Consider the following 22973-nt stretch of genomic DNA (forward strand, 5'->3'; position numbering starts at 1 on the left):
ATCAACATAAGATGGATACTCTCACTGCACAGTGATCCCATAAATGCAGAGATGTATAATTATGTTTAATAAATACAAACATTATTTATTATTTCTAATACTTATTATATAAATCTGCAGAGTTGTTTTATTTGATTGATAACTCAGGCTAGTTGCATAGTCCTTTCAGTACTGTTAACATTACCTTCACCTTTTAGTGTTTGCAGATGTTTAACAATCAGACTTCTTCAGATTTTGAAAAATAGGTCTATTTGAAAACTTCAGCTGTTCAACTGCATGTTCAAAATTATTTGTATGTAAGACTGTATCCAGAGCAATAGGATAGTCCATCTGTAAAAAAAAGCCAGCGCCCTTCTATAGTGCTCTGCCCTCCCTAAGTAGAACAAATATGACAGAAAGAAACTAGGCTAAGCATGAACCATCTGAGGGTTGAGACTCTTTACACCTAATTCCAGATAGCTGTAAAATTAGTGTTTATGTCTAACAGCTCTTGAACATTTCTGGATTCTCGTCCTAAGGTAGACATTACCACAGGACATACATCACACCCTGAAAATCTCTCTTTCTGACTACTGATTCTCAAGGGCATTTGTAGGGCTATCTCAGGTACAGATGTTTTGCATTTTTGATGTCAAATATGGATTAGACAAACCATATTTCAAACTTTTGAGCTGATGGGAAGTGGCCCCACTTGATTCTGTGAGGTTCATTTTTGAAGTGGGAGGTGTGCTGGAACATATAATTTCAGCAGTCTGTATTTTAGGCAACCCCATACCAACACTTAGGGTGGCAGAGAAGGCACCTGGGCTCAGTCAGCTTCTGCAGCTGAGCAGAGCTGCTGGAGCCATGCTGCTGCAAGCACTGTGGGGCTGGGGGTGCCTCAGGACTAGACTCCTGCCTTTCCAGTGGATGCTGAGCCTGGGGCTGGAGCTGCTCCTGTGGCCCTGTGGGAGTCCAGGAGCCCATGCCAAGGAGCCTGGTCCCAGCCCTCCTGCCTGCCTCAGCTCCTGCTCCCATTACCGAGCCCAACCTGCACCAGAAGCAGATGTCACATCTTGCTCTGCAGTGTGGCAGCTCCCCGCCCTTCCCATCATCTCAAGAGCTACTTCCAGTTTCCAAAACACACAGGAACCAGAGCTCCTGTTTTGCACAAGGGTGAGAGCTTAACTTGTCTCTCTTCTGTTTAAGGGCTGCAGCTGTCCCAGCTGCACAACCCTGAAAGAACAAGGAGCCCATGTCTGGTAGGGAAATGAGGCATGGCTTGACCTGAGATATGATGCGTCTTAGCCTTATTAAAAGATGGCTCATGGTGAATTTAGAACTATGCATCCAATTGCCCCCCTCCCCTTCCCTCACACACATTATTATATGAGACCTGCTGCAATCCTCAAATATTTTGGTACAAACACTGATGTCTAAAATACCAGAGCTGGCTCTGCCTGTTACCTTAGCATGGGCCTAAGTACCAGCCAAGGCCCAAATAATACAGATTTCTTAATGCAGATAAAAATCAGCATGTTGGTGTAAAGACACATGCAGTTCCTGGCAAATGCTGTCAAAGGTTTCTAACAGACAATCCCTCTGAGCAGACAGAGACCCTCATATTTAAGTCTTCTGGTAGCTTCAGTGATGAAAAATTAATATTTGAGAAAAAATTAGGAGGAGAGAAAAATATATATGTATGCATCCTTTACATGAATGAAAGATTGTTGGTGTAGCCAAATAATGATCATGCAAGTGCATAGACTGGAGTGTGAAATTCTGAACACAGACAAAAACAGTGCCTCTGTAACCACATGAAAAAAACAACTCAGTCCATCACCAATGCATTGTCATGAATGTTGTAATTTTATAATATAAAAAGTAATCCTTCAGTGTGAGACAGGACCAATATAGTGGTCCTGGTTATGGATATATCAGATAATTCTTTTGGTCTCCTACTGTCACATCTGTCCCCTTGAAATTTCATGACCCTTAAATGTCTTTGATCTAAGTCTATATCCTGAGCACACAATGGAAAAACAAACACATCACTATGTGGGATTAAGAAATGGAGACAAGAAGTTACTTGTCATATGTATAATTATCCTAAGTAATTATAACCCAGGAGCTCGTATCTTTTTTCTTTCTCTCATTGTGCTTTAAGTTCCTGACCCCTTGTAAGGAAGAGATATTATACCAAAAATTGATCAATAATTTTTTTTGCCTGTTTTTACTATTTACAGAATTCTTCAGCCTAGATATGGTCCAGAATATTAGTATCTTCCCAGGCTGGAGATACCAGAGATTGTAACTGAAATATTTGCAAGATGAAATGTCACAAAGACCCTAGATTTATTATATAATATATCCTGTGAAAATACAGTATAATCTTTTAACACTACTATTTTTTTTTTAATAGTAATAATCCTCATACTGGGAAAACACAGTAGGTAAATTTTGAAGAGTGCATGTGAAAAAACAAAAAATACTCTGAATGTGAATAAGAATTTGTTTAAATTTGTGAGCATCTAAATTGCAGCAGAACTACACAGTTTATCACAAAGCTCACCTATCTGCCTGTTCACAGTGTGATTTTAGCTTTCAGACAAAACTCCTTTTCAGCTTAATTGTGCCTCAGTAGAACTTGTCTGCATTGACTATAGTGCAAATTTTCACAGAATTATCTGCCTCAGAAGCAGGCACTTCATGGGACAAAATTGTTATATGAATCACTCAAACTTCTCCATTGACACACAGGAAATAATGCTCAGACTCATCACACAGTAGCAGAATGAAAACTCCCATCAAAACCAGTAAATTCTAACAAAAAAAATCTTTGACTGGAACTCATGTCCCAGAAATAGCCCTAGCACATTCAAGCATCACTCCTTTTACAGAATCCCACTTCAGTTTCTTTCCTGATAGAGCACAGAAGTCATAAAAGATCAGGGTTCAATAATCTAGGACTCCCTTATAAATTGCAAGGATGGAGATCATGGTACCAAAGCATTGCAGCAGAGCATGTCTCACTGTTACTTTTGGCCCTTTCAGCTACAAAAAGCATTGTGGAACAAAAAGCTTACCAGTGGATTTCTTCTACAAGTAAGTGAGACATTAAAATACTAAATATTCAGCCTGTTCCAAAGAAAATGTAACAGAGGAATAAAACAAACAATTAAGGAAACTGAGCCACCTGGTCTACTTGAAGGTGTCTCTGCTCATTGCAGGAATTTGGAATAAGATGACCTTTAAAGGTGCCTAACAACCCAAAACATTCTATGTTCTATGAAAATTATAAACATAAGAGGAATGAAATGATTCAAGCAATAAATTTAGGGGCATTTCCCTGGTAACACTCAAGTTGCTGCCATCATTCTTTATCCACCTGAGCTTTCTCCCCTTTTGAGAAAAACAAAACCCTTAGCTCTCTTTGGCTCTAAATTATCTTGTTAATACCTTGAAATCACCTTGGTCTGGCCCAGTACCATCGTCTTTCCTTTTTTGCCATTCACCATCTCCCAAGGAACCAAGACCTGAGCTTCCATCCTGAAGAAATGAAGAAAGAAACAATAAATGATAATGTTAAAACAACAGCAGCAGCATTATCAGGATAGATAATTTCTTTCTACTTGCAACAATTTATGATGAAACCTTGATTAGAAGGGCTGCTGGTTACACCCAGCTGTGTTACTGCATTCAGATTAATGAACAAACCACCACATGTTTTGGTACACACTGGCACAAAGTCCATGTCAGGGGTACCCTTTCAATGAGAAAATGAAGGAAAACCATCACAGCTCTAAGGTTCCTAGAAGGTGTCTCTATCCAGTAAAAAAGGTTTTGCTTTTTGTTTTGAGTATGATCTTTTGCAATATGCTCTTACCAATATTAAAATTTAAAATACCCTAGAACATCTTCTGTGATTTTGAACACAGAATGCGAAACACTGCAGTTGCAAAATTTTAAATCAAATGCTTCAATCTTTTTCAGGAAAGAGAAGTTCCAAATTACTTCTACAATGTAGGGTGCTGCCTTTGGAAGCACTTCATAGAGCACCATTAAAGGACAGTTTCTACAAAAAAATGTTGAAGATGTTCTGCTTCTATGTCCAAAGCTCTTCCTGAAGTGATGTGCCTTCATCCAGTCAGGGAGCACACAGAACAATGTGTAATGTACTACATTTGAAACTAAATGTAAATCTTGAAATAATGTCGAGAATGCAAAGAAAAATGAAAAATTTCAGAACAAAAAAGGAAATATGTAAGTGAAATTCAATTCTCTATTCCTGGTCGCTATCCTGTCCTTATCCCATTATCAACAACAAAAAAAAAATGAGTTTGACACATTATTATACATGTCAAAATCTTGCTATTTATACAGAAATAAGAAACTTTTAATAAAAGTAGCATTTAATTGCAGAAGAAAAAAAGCTGACAATTCAGTCCCCTGAAGAAAGTATCTCCCCTGTTCATTTTTTCCTCTTTCTTATCTTTTTCTGTCCTTATACTACTTTGACTTCTCTCATTTTGTCTATGAAAATGAGATCTTTGCCTCCAGTGGATCCAGAAGGAGTTTTTCCACTGACAGCCTTGAAGAGAAAATTTCACCCTAAACTCCTTCAGGCAGAGGAACTGTTGTATAGTCCCGTCAGACAGCAGATTTGCACACTAGCTTGAATACAAACACACTCACAAAGCAGGATTTTGTTTTCTGTCAAATGCAGAGGACCTTAAGTGAGACTTTAAAGCTGTTTTCTTACCCCTAGTGCATTTGATGGTATCATGGTCTTCCCTTTATTCATGTAATACAGTGTTTCTGGCAGCTCCATGGGCTGCAGTTCTTGAGACATATTTGCAGCACATACTTCTGGCTCCTCCAGGGGCAGGAATCCTTTAGACATGTTTTCAGGATATAGTCCTGGCTCCTCCATGGGCAGGAATCCTTTAGACATGTTTTCAGGATATAGTCCTGGCTCCTCCATGGGCAGGAACCCTTTAGACATGTTTTCAGGATATAGTCCTGGCTCCTCCATGGTCAGGAATCCTTTAGACATGTTTTCAGGATATAGTCCTGGCTCCTCCATGGTCAAGAATCCTTTAGACATGCTTTCAGGACATAGTCCTGGCTCCTCCATGGTCAGGAATCCTTTAGACATGTTTTCAGGATATAGTCCTGGCTCCTCCATGGTCAAGAATCCTTTAGACATGCTTTCAGGACATAGTCCTGGCTCCTCCATGGTCAGGAATCCTTTAGACATGTTTTCAGGATATAGTCCTGGCTCCTCCATGGGCAGGAGCCCTTTAGACATGTTTTCAGGCTCTACTCCTGGCACTTCCACGGGCAGCAATTCCAGAGATATATTTTCAGGCTCTACTCCTGGCACCTCCGTGGGCAGCAGTTCTAGAGACATATTTTCAGGATTTACTCCTGGCACTTCAGTGGGTAGTGATTCCAGAGACATGTTTTCAGTATCTGCTCCTGGTACCTCCACTGGCAGCACTTCCCAAGACATGTTTGCAGGATGTACTCCTGTGGGAGTCAATGACTTGTTATTTTATAAAATTACCTGAGGCCCCACCCATCTCATCTCTCTAAGCAAAGGACTCCCCTCCCACTGCGAAGGCAGTGGAGCGCTGAGGATGGACTGCTGCAGGGAAGGACCTTGCAGCACAAGCAGCACAGCCAAAAGGAATGTGGTACCTTCCTCTGGCGGGGAGCCTCTCCCAGCCAGCGCCTGTCCCGCAGGTCCTGCACTGCTGCCACCCTTTTCTGTGTGTGGAGGCTGCTGCCACCGAGGCCTGCTCCTTCAAACCCACTTCTTCGCTGCCCTGAGCAGGGAGAGCTCAGGGCAGGGGGAAACTGGACCCTGAAAGAGGTCTGCACATGTAAATAACTGGCAGTGACTTCTCTGCATGCTGGCACGGCCCTGTGCACTTCGGTCAATGTCTCCCCACAGGCAGGGGCACCTGAGCTCAGTGCCTGCAGAGGGACAGAGCCCTGTGCCGCAGGGTAAGCCTGGAGATGGCCATCCCCACTGCCTGGCAGGTCACTGCATGGGCATGCAGCTCCCAGCTCCTCCTGGGCTGCTCCCGTTCCCTCTTCCCAGGGGAGAGAGGCCGTAGTGTGGGTGCAGGGACAGGGCTTCATTTTGAGAGGTGATGACAGGCTGGGAACAGCAGCACCAGGGTGTGACAGGACAGAAGGGGAGAAGGACACTTCCAGAGAGTAGCAGAGGTCTTGAAGTCAATGCCTATGGCTCCAGGCATGAGCCAGGACTACTGCTGCATGCAGCAGTACCTTAAATATAGCAAAAAAGGCACAAGGAAATATGTAATAGCTGTGCAAAGCAGGTAAGAGTTATGTTTTTATACAATTTCCAGAGAAAGGCAGTAGAACTTTAAAAGACAACTGTGGGAAACTCATGTCAAGATGAATGGAATACAGGATCAAGTGGTTAATTTTTATCACTTTTATTTTACAGAGATTTGTTCAACCAAAGAACATGAGCAAAAGAGCAGATGAACATCTCCAGGCTTACCCAATGGAAATTACCATCTTCAAACACAGAAAAACAAATGAATAACAAACTAGAAGCTCCAGTAACAGTAGGCTTTGTCATAGCATCTGCATTCCCAGCATGAAAAGTAGCTCTGGCCACACTGGAAGTACAAGAGCATCTTTTGGCCTCAGGTCACAGACACTCTGAGCTGCATCCTGGAGAACTCCTTCTGCAGTTCTTTTAGAGAACAACAGTCATTCAGAGGTTTCTTTTTGGTGTTTGGGGGGTTTGTTGTTTGTTTTGGTGGTTTTTACTGTTTTTGTTTTGTTTTTTTTTTGTTTTGTTTTTTTTTTGGTTTTTTTTTTTGGTTTTTTTTGTTTTTTTTTTTTTTGTTTTTTTTTTTTTTGTTTTTTTTTTTTTTTTTTCCTTTAAATCTGGTCAGAAAAGAAGACCTGGTTGACCTTGGAAAACCTGCTATAGGATACTAAAAATACCAGGATACTTCTCATTAGAGCGTAACAACTTTGCCAGGGCTGGTTAGTTCAGAGAACCATTAGCATAACTGATGATAATTGATATAAATCCCTCTAAAGTTGGTGAACCTTAAGAAAGCTGAGATTCTCTGTCCTCAAGGAAGCCTGTGGAAAAGAAAGATAGATTCTATGTACAGACTTCCATGTCTGCAGAGTGAATTCCCCATTACAGGCACACTTGGCTATCTATAATGATCTGTACAGCCTTCAGCTCAATCAAGATATTCTGCTCCCATCTGACTCACTCCACAGGGAGCAACATAAAGAAAGAAAACTGCAAGGTTCTCATTAACAACTGAACCAGTGCCATCTCATTTAAAATCTGAATGTACAAAGCTGGATGGTTTTCAACTTGGAGAATGAAAACCAGATCCTTCAAGTGGAAATATTTTATGTCTTTACATTGCATATTTCAGTAATTTAAGGACAGATGAAGGAAAATAACCCACCTGTTTCAAAGATCTAAGTGTAGTTGCCCGGGCAGCAAATTGCACACTACTCCTCTAGCGTAGTGATATCACAGTCTTATCTGTTTATCACACAATGTGCCAAAACCAGCACAACCTTGTACTTCCTCTGCTGCTTAGGTTTCTTACTCACCCTGCAACACAGTTTGCAGAAGCATCACTCACTTGGCAAAGTACTGTGTTACATCTGACTGCAGTGACAAGCTGCGTGGAGAAATGGATCTACATGACAAAATTTTCAACAAGTTCAAATGTAGCTTTGCAACCCCTTTTAATCACTGTCTTAGACTGGGCCAAAATCACAGCCAGCCAGTGTCCTCCTAAATGCCTTGCAACAATATATGCTTGCCTAGCCTCAAACAGGCCAGGCAAAATGAGCCTGAGATTATTCTAACAAGATAGAAGCACAACCAGGACTGGCTGTGGCCACCTCATTACCCTCAGACATAAAAATACTTCTATACAAAAAAAACCCCCAGCACTAGAGAGCAAAGTCAGATGGGAGTTCTAGCTCAGCTAAATGCTCTTCCTGCAGGAGAGGAGTGGTGTCTTAGGCCATCACTTGTGCAGTTGGTGAAGGAAGGAGATTTGGAGTAGAAGAGAAAACTGACAGGAGACAGGAGCATTACTGCTGTTTGTTATCATACCCCTGCAACAGGTAAAAATGAATCTTCTGGGAAATAAATTTTAAACTAAAAAGTTTAAAAGTACTAGAATGTATTCTTGTTAAGTCATAACTGAGAGAAGTGTGGCACCTTGTATCCATTGTATAGATGCATCAGCATTTGTATGCATCTAGCATATATCTAGAACAAACCTCTTTTACTGAGAGGTGTTCCTTTCCCAGTAGGGAGGCTACCATCATTAATGACTTTATACATCATTGCACTCACAGCTAAATACTTGTATACATTTCATTCATGTTACAGTTACTGATGCACTGGATAAAGCCCAAAACTTACCATACCAGTCTTTCAGCTGCCTAATTGAAGTGTAAATTTATACTCTATTTTATCTCTCTGAGATTTTATGCATGTTACAAATGCACAGTCCTCAGTGGTTACCTGTAAAGTCCTCTGTGCCTGGAGTTCTCTCACTTTGGGATGTTTTTCTGTACTTGAAGAAAGGTTCCCAGGACTTCAGTTCCATGAGAGCAGTTCCCAGAGGTTTTGAATCACTGTTCATTCTCCACAACTCTGCAGACCACATGCAAGTTTATCATATAATCATGAGCTGAAAACGACCAGCACAGTCCTTCCTCCCTGTGCCCAAACCCAGCAGTGGGTTACAGGCCATCAACTCCTGCACCAGCAGCAATCATGGACTGTGTGACTGGCAAAGGTGTTCATTAAACATCTGTGAAGGATTTTATGAATTATTTTCTGTATGTGGGACCAAAACATTTAATCTTCAACAATTTCTAGGCTATCATATAATCTGTTAAATGTCAAAAACAAGTTATAGTCTATTATTTACAAAGTAGATATTAAGAGAAATGCAGATCAAGGAGGAATTTGGAGCATGAGTTACTTTTAAGACTGGCTGTCATCCAGCTGAATAGCAGAAATTGCAAAATTGAAGAAACAACTTGCTCAAGATTTAAAAGTACATATTAATATATGTAGAAACTTGCAGCTGATAGTCTCTAAGGATGCTTCATTTCCTCAGCAGAAAAAAAGAAATAGGAAGGGAGCAAACTAATAAACAGATTATTAGCTGGAAGAGAGAAGGGTGCAATAAGCAGTAGCTGGCAGGAAAAGTTAGACTGCTAGGTGCCAAGAAACCATCTTTTCCCAGTGTTTAAAGGCAGGAAAAAAAAGAAGAGAGAGCTGGGAGCTAGACAGTACTCACAGTATGCATATCAGGTAAGCCGAGATGGTCAGAACGTCAGCAGTAAGATTTCGTGCCATGAAATTTTCTAGATTAGGAATTTCTAGTTACTTTTTTTTTTACAGGACCAGCCTATTAAGACTGCTTTGAAAAAAATGGAAGAGTGATATACCTTTATCTCTGTTTTAAATGTTTCTGTCTACCACCTTCTAGTTCCTTATTTCCTCTTTCTTTTCCTCTTTCAATTCCCTGCCATATTTTCTTTACAATTGACTTTTTGGATTGCAAAGTATGTGTTTTCTTTCTTTTTCCACCTCAACACCTCATAGCTAAAATGTAATTTTTCACTTTTTCTCAGTTATTACAATTTGTTTTTTCTTCTATCCTTTCTCCCTCCTCACATTTTATACCATCTTAATCTTACTTAATCATTCTTAATCTTTCGCCTTTGTCTCGTGTCTCCTCTGTACTGTAATTGTTTCTCCAGAAGCTTCAGGTTTGAATGATGGAGGTTTGGTCATATTTGGAACAAGCATGAATACTACAAGCATTAGGGCAGCTGAGATCAGGCTGTGACATCTGGATGAGATGTCCAACTGCATGGAGAAAAGAGATAAACAATAATGGGTTGGAGGGAACGCAAAGGAGACCTCAAGACCCAAGGGGGAAAAAACATGACAAGATGTCACATTGCAGAGTTTTGTTGTCATGAGCTGGAAGTGTGGGAGGCATGCTGCAGAACTACTTTTTGAAGACTGCAGGAGTGCTGAGCTTCAGCGGGAACCCTACAAGGGAGAGATTTTCAGGAGGAATTCAAAGCTACAAAGCTTCAGTGGCACGAATGACACAGAACTCTCAGCCCTTGTAACTGTTGACCAGCATACCATGACCAGGGCATGAGAAAATAAGGCCCTGTTGGCCTCCTCTGCAGTGTTATCACTCTAGTAAGGCAGTGGGATATTGCACATACACAGCAGAGCTTTACGTGTGAGCAGGTTTTAGCACAGGGTTTCTAAGACAGGAGTCCTGCTCTACCACCCACATACCTGCTGTGGCAAACACATTTCCCATCACTCACGTGGTGCAACCTGTAGTCTCACGAATGAGTAGTTCACTTCACTCAGAATGTTTGCAATAAGCTCTTGTTTGATCACTCCTTGCACTACAGAGCATCATAAAATGCTGCTGCCAACCATCCCATTAGCTCCTATTTCTTCAGTGGCACTCACCCACTAGGACTGCCCAAGTTCTCTTATGCCTCGTGAGGAGTTAAAGAATCCCACTCCTGCTTTCCTTAGGTTCCTGTGGTCTGAGTCACCTCACTGAGCTGCCCAGTTCTTCATGCACCTTTGTGATAATCAGAAGGGCTGGGGCACAGCTGCAATTGCATGCTAATCCCTTCACTTACTATAGATAATGAATAGGTAAGAATGAAAAGACAGACACAGAAAAGATTCAAAACATATTAATTACAACTAAGGAGGTCAGCCTGGTGTTAGTGTTTGTAGTGTAGTTAGTTTGTAGTGTTTTATCTTACCACATGTACCAAGAGCTCTATCTATTAAAACATTTAGAAAAAATCAAGTTAACTCCTGCTGGTATTAACACCATGATACAGCATGGGCCTAGAGTGCTTCTCTCCCCTCTAGTTAGTTTTCTTCCTCAAAGGGATAATTCCATTAAATCATTCCTCTTTCCTGTAAAAAGGGACACTCCCAACCTGCAAAACCAAAAAGCGCTTTTAAATGCCCACATCTGCAGCTGTTACCTACATTCTTGTAATGCTTTAGTACAGCCCAGAGTCAGAGCATAGGAAACATACACCATTAAATGCTGAACCAGAACAAAACAATGCCAGCAGCCAAAGCCACACAAAACTTCCCTGCTGGCCTGCAAGGATGAATGACAAGGATCTTGTGCAGGTGTTCTGCTGGGAGGTGGAACAAACACCCTGGCAGGTGCAGCAGAGAACACCTCAGTGGCACACTGAGAATAAATGGGGCATCCCACAGTTAAACCAGCAAAAAAGAGAACATCAAGGGAAGCAAAGGGGTAAAGGCAGGAATGGGAAGAGAGAAGCAGGCTTCTTGAAATTTGGTGTCATCAAAGACTTGGACAGCACGGGTAGGAACTCCATTTGCAGCTCTTGAAGGTGCCTGAAACCTCAGCTGTAAGATGGGCAGTTGGGAGAAGTAGCAAACACATGCGTCATACCAAATAGGGTTGTCATAATGATAACCAGGGAAGCCTGGGAGGGAAGTAGAGCTGGGACAGAGGAGAGGCAATGCCGAGAGGGACCAGATGACTTAGCAACAGAGATCACAAAGAGGGGAACCCTTGATGAGCACCAACAAGTAAACAGCCATTTCAGCACACCAGAGGTTTGAACCCAGGCTGCAAATTGGATGAAGGTGTAAGGGCCTGGAATAGCAGCCGGGTAAGGACACAGCGCCCCTAAGGGGGCTGAGGTCATCAGAGGTGAGCATGGAAGACTAAAGACAGAAAAAGATAAGAGGAAGACAAGGTATAAAGGAATGACTGAAGTAAGAGAAACAGATCATGATAGCAAGAAGGAAGATAATTTTTCAGCCTTTTATAAGTTCATATTTAATTTTGAACTAAAAATTAATTTTCTATTTTTGCTATGATACATCATTCATAGCTTTGTGTTTGCCAATACCTGTTACTTCAGCACAGACAAGCTGCTGCATTATTTAAATTTTAAGCAATTAAGGGCAACCGATACTGACTGAAGCATTATATATTTTTATTTTAGATTAATATCTTTGTTGTAATGAAACAGCTTTACATTGTATTTGTCTTATTAAAATTCTTCCTAAAGCAATTATTTTGGTCTTCATCTGAAAAATAAGCAGTTTCAACAAATTATCTTGTGCAATTTATAGTAGTTACATATATCCTAACTTGCTTGTAGACAGGCAGGGACTGACAAAGTCATGTGATTACTCATGAATTAGCCATGGATATCAATGTAAAGCACTTAGCTTGCCTTCTGACTACAAAACCTATCTCTCAGTTTTTGATGTTTGAATTCTCACAGCATCCCATCTTATAACAAGAAACACTGTGAAAAACGCTGAAATTAACAGGACGTGGATACTGAGCTGGATCGTCTAAATACCATGAAAGTTCAGTGGAAAGTAGAGCTGTGGATTAGATTATAGTAGTTATACCTGCACTGGAAGATCTGATCCTGACTCACATTATGGCTTGAAACAGTAGTTTCCAAGAGATTTTCAAAAACTAAGTACTGCTGGTGTAATAAAACTTTTAAATTCAAAAGTATAGAAAATGTGTATTTTTCACGTGAAGTCCCAGATTATCTATTATGTTTAGCTTGACATGTTATTTCTAGCAAAATTTCCTTGCTAACATTATAGGAAAATACAGTTTTCATGTTCTTTGAAACTGTCCACATTTATCACGTATTTTTCTGTTGCACTAGATTTGGAATAAATTAAATATCCGTAGCTCATTTGTCTTCACTTCACATACAGTTTCCATTAGTGTAACAAATTTTGAAAGAATTTGTTCTGCTGTCCCAGGTTCATGCATTTCAAAAACTTTTCAATAAAAGCAATGTTTTCTGACCTTCAATCTACCACATATACACCTCTATATGCATGAAAAAAAAGTTCACCAGCAGTGAAATCCAACATAAATAAAGCACAAATCTAATCATTATTTTGTTTGATTGGTTGATCTAGGATCACCATGTCGTAGAGAGGAACCACAGCCTGAGACAAATCTTTACTTTCCAAAGTCTACTATGCTCATTTGAAGACAGCTCTTGATTCTTCTCCAGAGAAGAAGAAAAGAACACCAATCATGCAGATATCTTTCTGAAACTCAGGTGAGTGTTTATTTTTTGTGCTGTCGTTTCTGCTGTATGGCTGAATTCAAAGCCTGAAGGATCAGATGTTGGTTGTTCTGAATGTTGTAGCTGGTCAGTTCTATCAGCTTGTCAAAGTCCTCCTCTGTGTAGGTAAAGCTGTTTAAGCAGTAGGGGGAAAAAATGGTAGAAACATCCACGTTGCCCTGAGCCATCTCAGCAGGGCTGCGCTCCACACCTGACAAATAAAGAAACATCATCAGTGGGGTAGAGATATGGTTCCACCTCCCACTTTCCAGTGGGGCACAATGTTACTTCTTGCTTGCTTCCTTGGAATTTGCATTTCTCTCCCACGGGAGGCACAGCAGGGGAGGGAGGAGACCATGCTACACCATGTCTCCCATTCCACAGCCAAAGGGCTGCCAGGTGGTGGGAGAGCCATCCCATGGCTTACCAGGCTCTTTGTATTTTCTGAAGGAGTCATTCACCAGTGGGAAAAACACCACAGTCGGTGCCTCTGGAGTTTCTGTATCTTCAAATATGTAGCACTCCTTTAGATTTTTCTTCTCTTCTTCACTCATTTGGATTTTGGGAAATGGGATTCCCTGCTTTTGAAAGTATTTGGAGGCTTCTTCCAAAGGCTGAATTCAGACAGAAAAGAAGAAAAAGTCAGAAGTTCTACCACATTCTACCACTTTTCCTAATGAGTCCATTGGAAGATGATCTTCACAAAGATTTGGGAGCAAGGTTTTCTGTCAATACTTCTTCTGTCCTTGTCTCTTACATGAGATATCAAGTACTATTAACAGAAAAAGTCAATACTCAGCCTCCAGCTTGCACTCCTGATTGGTGTTCTACCTTCTCCTTCTCCTCATTAGCCTTCATCTCTACAGGAGAGGTAAAATGTCCATGACTATGGGAAGGGTAGCCTAGCAGCTTAGGATACAGAAAGATGCCTCTTCTGGAGAAGATCCTTAAACAAGTAGAATGGGAAAGAATCTGAAATAGTACCGTTTTAAAATGCAAAATCACTTTATTTTTTTTTTTAACTTGGCATAAAGTATTTAAAATGCTCTGTCTTAGATGCCTTAGAATAGTTCTGAAAAGTGATGTAAGCAAACAGTGATCTGGGAGCAAATAACATCTTAACTAAAACGTTAATCTTGCAGGTGTGTTAGCAATTTTTGAAAGTAGGATTTTGCTTCCTGAGTCTGGTTGGTATGTATGAAAATTTTGGTCCTCAAGAATGTCTGTCTTATCCATATCTAGTAACTGAAATTATAGACCAGGCTATTAGATGGTAATTGGAAGAGCAAATGTTGTCAAAGGACAATTCTTTTCCACAATTTCAAACAACAACAAAATCCAGTTACTGTTCTAAAAAAAAAAACTAGAGAAAATATTTCTAATTATACTGCATGTGGGTAACTTTATATGAACATCACAACACAACCATAATGAGTTCATCAGTGGTGGTAGCTAGAACCAGATAAACACTCCATATGAGTGAAATCTAGATAGCAAAATGGAGATCACAGGAGTACACAGGTCTAGGAGATAGCATTTAGCTATTGGAGGGTTAATTCAAATAAAATATTTATAAGCCTGAAAATACTTTTGTTCTCAGGGGATTTACCAGCATCACTTGCAAGACCTAAGCATCTGCACAGGGAGCTGTAGACCAAGGATCCTTTTCTCCCAGAATCAGTTTATTCTATATAAATTATTCTGAATCTTTAGGATTTAAGGAGGGCTAGAAGGCAGCTGTTGTTTATCAAAGAAAAGAGAGCGTTTTTCATACCAAGGTCTGTGATCCAGAAGAATAGTTTAAGTGCAGGACAACATCCACTTTCCTCTCTGGCCTCATGAGTGGTGGGTAGCTGATGTCGATGTATCCTGCCGTGTCAGCCAGGCATATGAACTCTGCTGTTTGTGTCAGCTGGTTGGGGAAGTGCTCTAGTACAGTATCTAGAAGGAAATATTTGTTATGATGAGTGATTCACTGAAGAAACAGTACATCTGTTGTTTGACTAATAAGGAAAAATTGGGAAAAATGTCTCTTGGCTATCCATTACATTTACTTTTTCCAAAAGATCCTTAAACATTACAGATGTTCAGCCTTCACACATGAAAGAAAGACCTGGTCAAGGTAAAAAGAGAGTTCTTTCACTTCTCATGTTGCTCTTCTTCCACCCCAGATGAGAAGTAATTTTTTTGTTTTCCCTGGAGTCAAGGAAATTGCTAATGCTGATTTGACTGTATGAAATTTAAATAGTTTTCTTGATATATTCATTTCCAAGTGTTCATCATCTGCCTTCTCTTCACTGATGAAAACACCAACCCTCTGAGAAGGTAAAAAATTATATTCAAGGATGTTTACCTTTCCATATACAGAAATTTTTGTTCTGAAGGTATTCATTGTGCAGCTGGAATCCCTTCAGGAAGTTGTAGAACTTTGAAACCATCACCCGCTCTGTCAGGATCTGCCGAATGATGCCCATGATGCCACATTCAGGGGTGACCAAGTAAGTCTCCAACTCATGTCTCCTGTCTGATGGAGAAGGCTCTTCTCCTGAAAGACAGAGGAGATGAACACATTGTTGCTTTGATACAGTTCTTTTCAATACTTAAAATAATAGAAGGCATCTCATATTAGCTAGGGAAAAGAAGATCCTAATAAAACATTGCAACATACAAATAAATCAATCAATGTCAAAATAGAAATAAGAAGAAAATAATTCTTCAGTAAAGCCTATTCCATGAGAAACAGAGTGGCAACAAACTTGCTAAAACTGGAAAAATGGATCCATTCTTTGATAGAACTCACAGATAGATTCCCTGTGGACATGTTCCTTTCAAAATTAATAAAAATCAGCTTTGCAAGGAAAACAAAAACAAACAAACAAAAAAAAAAAAACAAAAAAAAACCAAACAAAAAAAAAACCACCAAAAAAACGCTGTTAGGAGACTGAGACATCCACAAAAGAACAAAGAAATAGGGTTGTGCTAAACAGTGCCTCATGAGATTGGGAAGAGAGGCAATGACATTTTATCACATGCATTTATTATTTATTGAGCTTAGGGCTTTGCAACACTTCCACGGAGAAAGTGATGGAAACCTATAAACCAAACTCACTAACTGCCTTTAAACACAGGAAGGACAACCAAGGCCTCTTGGAAAAACACAGGTTTATATCAAGATCAAAGAACATTGAAATGCCATTGCATGCAATTGAAGACTTCAACAACAATGTATGAAAAGCGCCAGCTGCTGAGGCAGGCAGAGAGCACAGCACAGAGGTGTTTGTTACAATCTGGAGGTTCACCAACGGGCCCCTGACAAAGATAATCTGTTTAAAACCTTCAGTAGTTTTATATTTGCATAAATTCAGTATAAGAAAGATTAATGGAAATAATATTGCTATGAATAAATTCAGAGAGGAAACCTAGTTAGTTAGATACAGCTGACAACATGAAGGCCCTGGATTTATGAGGCATCAGGTAACGCAGAAACAGAAACATAACTAACCAGTATCAACAGTGCTGTGTTGGGTACACCTCAGTGAGCGCCTCTGTGTAGGATTCGACGAATGCCAGGCATCCAAGAGGTTGTATGAAAAGACATTGCTCCATAAGCCTGTGCAATGGTAGAAAACGGGGAAGCTTCTTCAGAGACATTGTAATGGAAAATGTCCCTTTAAAAAAAAATCATCTCTCAGCTTTGCAAGGGGTATTGGAAAGCCTCAAGGTTTCCAAATTATCACCAAAACTATATGAAGTTCTTTTCAGCAATTAGCATTCTGTCATCAAGGAGGAGCCTAAATCGTTTAAAACATTGTGTGAGGCCTTCAGCCACTGTAATCCCTTGCCACATACAAATCAACATTTTCCATCCTATAACCAACTGTCGTAAGTGAGCAAAACCATGCCTTTTCTTATAAAATAAGGGTCTGGTCTACAAAATATGTCATATACAAGACATAGTATAGTCAGGATAGTCAGTTAAAGGTTTGGAAGTTGCTTCTGGACAGTCAAGAATCAAATGGTTGGAGTATAGCCTGCAGAAAACTCCTCTAAATAAAAGACATCTTTGCTGTCCCTCTATAATTTCTCTCTGCACAAAGTCTTTTGAAGGAGACCCTTCTTCTTCTATTTGTTATTCTCATTCCCACAGTCCTTCTCCCACTTTTGCCATCCCACATAAAAGAACATCTGAAAGTGTCTTCACAGTGCAGAAATCTCCAAAAGTCTCTTGGATTTTGAAAAGTATCTCTTCCTCCACAGCTCTGTCACAGGTCCCAAGAGGAACTCTAGCAGAGAAGGCAGGGCTGTGCTTTGCATTGAAAATCTCTACCAGTGAAAGCCTTGCAAAAGCCATACATTGTACAGGATGCAATAACTTGAGTTGCACAATAAAATAATTATTTATCCCATAAATTATTAACAGAAATACATTTCCCTTTAAAACATGGCTTGTTTCTAGAGTGGGACAGAAATTCATGAGCCTTCTGTTTTAAAGGAAGTCCTTGTAAGAATAGACTCACTTAGGAAATATTAGAAATGCATAATCAAGAGATCAGAGTGGGGCTCTCTGGATCTACACTTAGCTGTCAAGCAGAGTTCATTTGCACATAATTACTGGCCAGTTTCTGTCAAGACAACCTCATCTCCCAGCAGCTTGAGAAGCTTCTGTCCAACCCTGCTATGAGAAGACAACTGCTCTCGTTTCTCCTGTCTTGGTGTCTTCTCACTCTGTAACTCTTCCGGTTTCCTTATCCTTGGAGTTACACACTGTCCCTGCATTTTAATGATTTTCAAATATTGTGGTCTCCTCAGAACTTGTTTATAATTACATGGCAACATTGCCCTAACCTCTTGCACTGAATTTTCTTTGTACCTGTATTGGCTGAAGTAAGAGCTGTGAAGAGGGATGGTACCTTTTACCAGGCCAACAGAGTTGAAGAGACTGAAAAAGCTCTTATGCACCCCAGCCTTTCTTCTGGAAACATGAGGGTCTTGTATCCCTGTAAGCTCATCCAGTCTTTCCAGCTCTAGCCACTGCTCTTAGAAAAGGCCTTTCCTCCCCCTGCAAATGGCACCTTGCTTTTATATTTAAATTATCAAGCTGTAACTAAGAGCACATTTTAATAGCAGCCCAAGAGGGCATTGCATGTGGTATCACTAGATGGCAACATTGCTTTAACTCTCCACCTTATCCTTTATAAAGATACACGGGTGGCTGAGGGATCACCAGGCTCAGATGCTAAGGCCAAGAGCAGAGCTCAGCCCAGGCTGGATGTGTTGAGTGTGCTTGCTACCTGGCCACTTCGGGTACGAACACATTACCCCACTGCAGTTGAGGAGCTGCAACGGGGGTTCAACATGCTCAGAAGAAGGCTTGGTAGTCCCACCTAGCTCTGTGACCTACCTCCTACCTCTAACAGTCAGCACAGACTGCTTCATGGAAGAGTAAAAGAAAAAGGGAAGAAAGAAGGGATTCCTCCAGCAGATTCTCCAGCATCTCAAGCTCGTGGATTTAGGATTTCTAGTACTGGTGGCTGCATCTGAATTACTGGATTTCAGAGCCACCAGTGGGATTTACTGTGCATTAATTTCTCCTGCCCTTTTTAGATCTATTAATGCTCTTGGATCCTGTGTTTTCTTGAGTCTTTTCCCTCAAACAACTCTTAACTCATGACATCACCAAAAGCTCTTAACAGAGCTAATAAAGCTGTAAGATTTAGTGCTTGTGTGACTGAGCACAATCTTGTCTTTCTTATGCCCAACTATTGTTTCATATTAGAATAATAAGATTCTACACTCCTCCTGCACAATACAGGCATTCACAGCTTCTCTGAATACCAAATAAGGAATGCCTTTGGTGTTGCTTGTTGTATGGATTTTTTCTTTTATAAGTTAACCACTTTTTACGTGTACCCTTGTTGTCCTGCTGTGTCTTGTGGTTATTTACATGTAAAATATCTGTTTAATAGCAGACGGACTTATCTGCAGACACCTTTACCCCAGAGAATCAATGTACAAAGGGGTGTGTAGAAAGTTCCAGAATTTGGCAAAATTAAAGCAAGAATTGCATAAAAACTGCAAAACTGTTTTTCATACATTACTGGATGCTACACAATTTACTGAATTAAGAATGACAGATTTCAATTATTTATCATGCTAGCAAAATTACAGAGGATTTAGAATACTATTACACTTGCAAAAGTATCAGTAGCAGTTCACAAAACTACTCTAAATTGCTGTATTTTATAATAAATTTTATGTTTATAATAAACATAAAATGAACTTAGCCTCTTCAAGCAGCCCTGAAACTTCAGGCATGAGCATCACTATTCAAGACAACAGCGACAGTGAATAGTGCAGTTTGAAATTTCCTCTCAGTATTTTTAGCCCATCTCCATTGTCTAAGGAATTCAGTCAAAGGTGAGAATAACACAGTGTTCAATTAGTTTCAGTCCTGCATGATGCAGGGTTCTGGTTGTAATATGCAGGGTTTGCAATATATTAAAAATAAAGTACATATTTATGCAATTCAAATTTTTGCAATAGACCACATCACCTTTCATGAAGCAGATTCGCGACTCAGGGAGTTTCTTCATCAGGCGACCCATGAAGAACTCACTGCCAAAATCCTCCGCACGAATGAAGGCACCATATTTTAAGAACCCAACCTCATAAGGGGTGAATTCCACCCATTCTGCAGAGACATAAAACAAACATTTAAATCTTAATCTTATCCCTGCCTCCCTGCTGGAAGGGCTGTGAGAAGGCAAAAAGGCAGCTGCAGGATAAACCCTGTCTGCGGAGTGACCACAGACCGGCTTTCCTCAGGGTAAAGAGTTATCATTCAGCTGGTGTCAGCCACTCACTCAGTGACCTTTCACAGTGTTGTTCACTCAGAACTTTCCAATGACCCTCTCCAGAGAGAACATAAAGGAAGTTTATACCAAGAGGGGTCAGTCTGAGTTACCCCACATGTGGAGCTAAGAGTAGTATGAGTATTTGGCTGTCCTTAAACACTTCCCCAAGATTTCTCCTGCTCCTCAGAATATAAGTTCCTCCCATAGCCTAGGCATAAAGTCTGGAAATGGAAAAGGAAGTTAAGGAGGAAAAGAAACTGTTTATAATGGGTCAGCTGTAGAAGAGGTTGAAGTACTGATAATACTGATAGGTCAAACACCAAATGAGCCAATTTTTGCCATCACCTTTGAACTCTGAAAGGCTGTAATCTTCTTTGATGTTGAGGATCATGTAGATAGGTAGGGGATTTTGACCCTGACTCAATGCTTCTTGCTCATCTGAGAGTTTGTGGTTATTTTTCTGTGAATTAATGAAAGACAAAGAGCAAAATCAAGGGACCTTCTTGGCATAGTTTATGGGCTTCCAAGAGTACAGCAAAATACATAGCAGTTTCCCTCTTAATTTTGCTATTCTCTCAACTCATTTTGTGTCCAAACATTTTTTTAACTAAGGAGTGATCTAAACATTTACACATCCACATAGGCTTACTTAATTACAGGTAGAGTTGTAGGGCACTTTTCTAAAAAATGGTCTCCTATTCTTTTTAGTAAATACATCCACTTTACATGGAAATTTGTGCTCACAGGGATGAACAGAGGAAAATAAACCAAGAGGACGAGTCTTTAGTTAGGTACTCAGATACTCATACTTGTAGAAGGAGAGATAGGTTTTCTACAGAAGCCCCTAGTGCTGCTAATTATGCATTAAGAGATATGTGGGGACAAAGCTTTAAACAAGTTTGCAGACGACACTAAGTTTGGTGGTAGTTGTCTATCTGCGGGGGAGCAGGAAGGCTCTCCAGGGGGATCTGGACAGGCTGGATCAATGGGCCAAGGCCAATCATATAAGGTTCATACAAGGCCAAGTGTCAGGTCCTGCACTTGGATCACAACAACCCCATGCAGCACTACAGGCTGGGGTAAGGGGGTGTGGAAAGCTGCCCAGCAGGAAAGGACCTGGGGGTGCTGGCTGACAGCAGCTGAACGTGATCCAGTGTGTGTGTGTGTGTGTGTGTGTCCAGGTGGCCAAGAAGGCCAATGGCATCCTGGCCTATGTCAGCAACAGTAGTAGGACCAGGGCAGTGATCGTCCCCATGTACTCAGCTCTGGTGAGGCTACACCTCATATGTTCTGTCCAGTTTTGGACCCCTCACTATAAGAAAGACATTGAGGTGCTAGAGCATGTCCAGAGAAGGACATGGAGCAAAGACAATGGAGCTGGGAAAGTGTCTAGAGAAAAAGTCTTACAAGGAGCAGCTGAAGGAGCTGGCACTGTGTAGCCTGGAGAAAAGAAGGCTCAGGGGAAACCTTGTCACTCTTTACAACTTCCTGAAAGGAAGTAGTAGATAAGTGGGGATTGGTGTCTTCTTCCAAGTAACAAGTGATAAGACAAGAGGAAATGGACTAGAATAGTGCCCAAAGAGGTTTAAATTGAATATTAGGAAAAATTTATTCACTGGAAAGCTAGTCAGCTTTCCCCAAGCTGAGGTGGTGGAATAACCCAAGGAGGGTCATTCCACCCAAGGAGGAATGTTCCCCAAGGAGGTGAAAGTGTTTGAAATTTGTGTAGATGTGGCACATCTAGTTCAGGTTAGTTCACCACTAACATAGGTTAGTGGTGAACATGATAATGATAGGTTAGTGGTTGGACACAGAGGCCTTTCCAAGCTTAACAATTCTAAAACCCCATTGTTAATCAGCAGAAATCATCTGCTGGATAACACTGGCATGCTCTCAGGCAACTGTCCCTGGAGCTTCATTTTCCATACAATAGTATTCAGTAGCTGTTAGAGAAAATATGGGGAAAACACTACCCCATCGTCTAACGCTTTTTCCAGCAGAAGCCCCCAAAAATCAACACTAGAGATCTGGTATCCCTCTTGCTTCCGCAGTTTTAGCTCCTTTGCATAGTATTTCATGCTGTCCAGGGAAAAGCAGCTTAGTTTGCACTTGGTCATATGTCTGCGGACTTCACCAATCGGTCTTGATAGATCCTTGTGTGACCAGTCAGCACTCTGATACAAATGTGACAAAGTCCTGGGGAAAAGAAAGGAAGTGCATTGTCATATGCAGGAAAAACTTTCACTTTTTAGACTTAGATTTATGGTCCACATCAAATGAACTAGCTGAGTTTCTTTAAATGCATCTTTTGGGCTTAGTATATTATTGAAAAGACCTTTTGATTTAGAGGAGTTTCCCAAATCACTAGTGATACTTGAGGACTTGAAGAAAGCCCCTCCTTGCTATGAAGGTTTATGCACAAGGCTGTGATTTGCACCCCAGTGACTCAGTAGGAAAGAGCCTAGAGGTGAAACAAATCCGCACTTAGTCCATTCACTGGCTGGGCAATGTGCTCCTAATGCAGCAATAAAAATGCTCAAGACTGAAGCTGATGCCTTTTTTTACAAAAATGAAGAGAATAAATATCTCACAGCAGGCTAGAGAGGTGATGAGTGATGTCTTCTTTCAGGATCTCCTTACCATGTTGAACCAGATGACCCGGTGATGTATGAAATAGCATCCAAGAGACCCAGCTTTTGAAGACCCAACAGGTTGCCTAACAGAGATGTCAGTGCCCGGGTGCCACCTCCTGTTGTCATCACTGCTACAACTGGTACCTGTTTAATCATCAACACAGCAGTGGTAAGCAGCACTTTGTTTACCAGCATGAGTGATCAGAGCTTAGTGAAATGTAGTATATCAGTCCCAGAAAAAATTCCAACACTTCACCATTTCCCCAAGCAGGGATGAAAAAAAATGAAAACTGTG

General features: G+C 40.6%; 2 protein-coding genes across 2 annotated transcripts in view; both read right to left on the reverse strand.

Annotated features, from left to right (window-relative positions):
• LOC121335239 overlaps positions 1–5494 on the reverse strand; it is a 52820-nt gene extending 47326 nt beyond the window's left edge. The window contains 2 exon segments of the mRNA XM_041403134.1: positions 3439–3528; positions 4742–5494. Coding sequence (XP_041259068.1) covers positions 3439–3528; positions 4742–5494 — 843 coding nt within the window.
• Positions 5495–13193: 7699 nt separating this feature from the next.
• The window catches only part of LOC121333326 (cytosolic phospholipase A2 epsilon-like), a 32614-nt gene continuing 22834 nt past the window's right edge, over positions 13194–22973 (reverse strand). Inside the window, exons 12-20 of the mRNA XM_041399572.1 lie at positions 22686–22822; positions 22019–22241; positions 20391–20505; positions 19745–19882; positions 16694–16801; positions 15545–15736; positions 14966–15132; positions 13619–13805; positions 13194–13402 (exon numbers count right to left, since the gene is read on the reverse strand). Coding sequence (XP_041255506.1) covers positions 13194–13402; positions 13619–13805; positions 14966–15132; positions 15545–15736; positions 16694–16801; positions 19745–19882; positions 20391–20505; positions 22019–22241; positions 22686–22822 — 1476 coding nt within the window. The remainder of the gene's footprint in view (positions 13403–13618; positions 13806–14965; positions 15133–15544; positions 15737–16693; positions 16802–19744; positions 19883–20390; positions 20506–22018; positions 22242–22685; positions 22823–22973) is intronic.

Source organism: Onychostruthus taczanowskii, unplaced genomic scaffold (assembly GCF_017590055.1).
Source record: "Onychostruthus taczanowskii isolate IOZ18803 unplaced genomic scaffold, ASM1759005v1 scaffold1, whole genome shotgun sequence".
NCBI lineage: Eukaryota > Metazoa > Chordata > Aves > Passeriformes > Passeridae > Onychostruthus > Onychostruthus taczanowskii.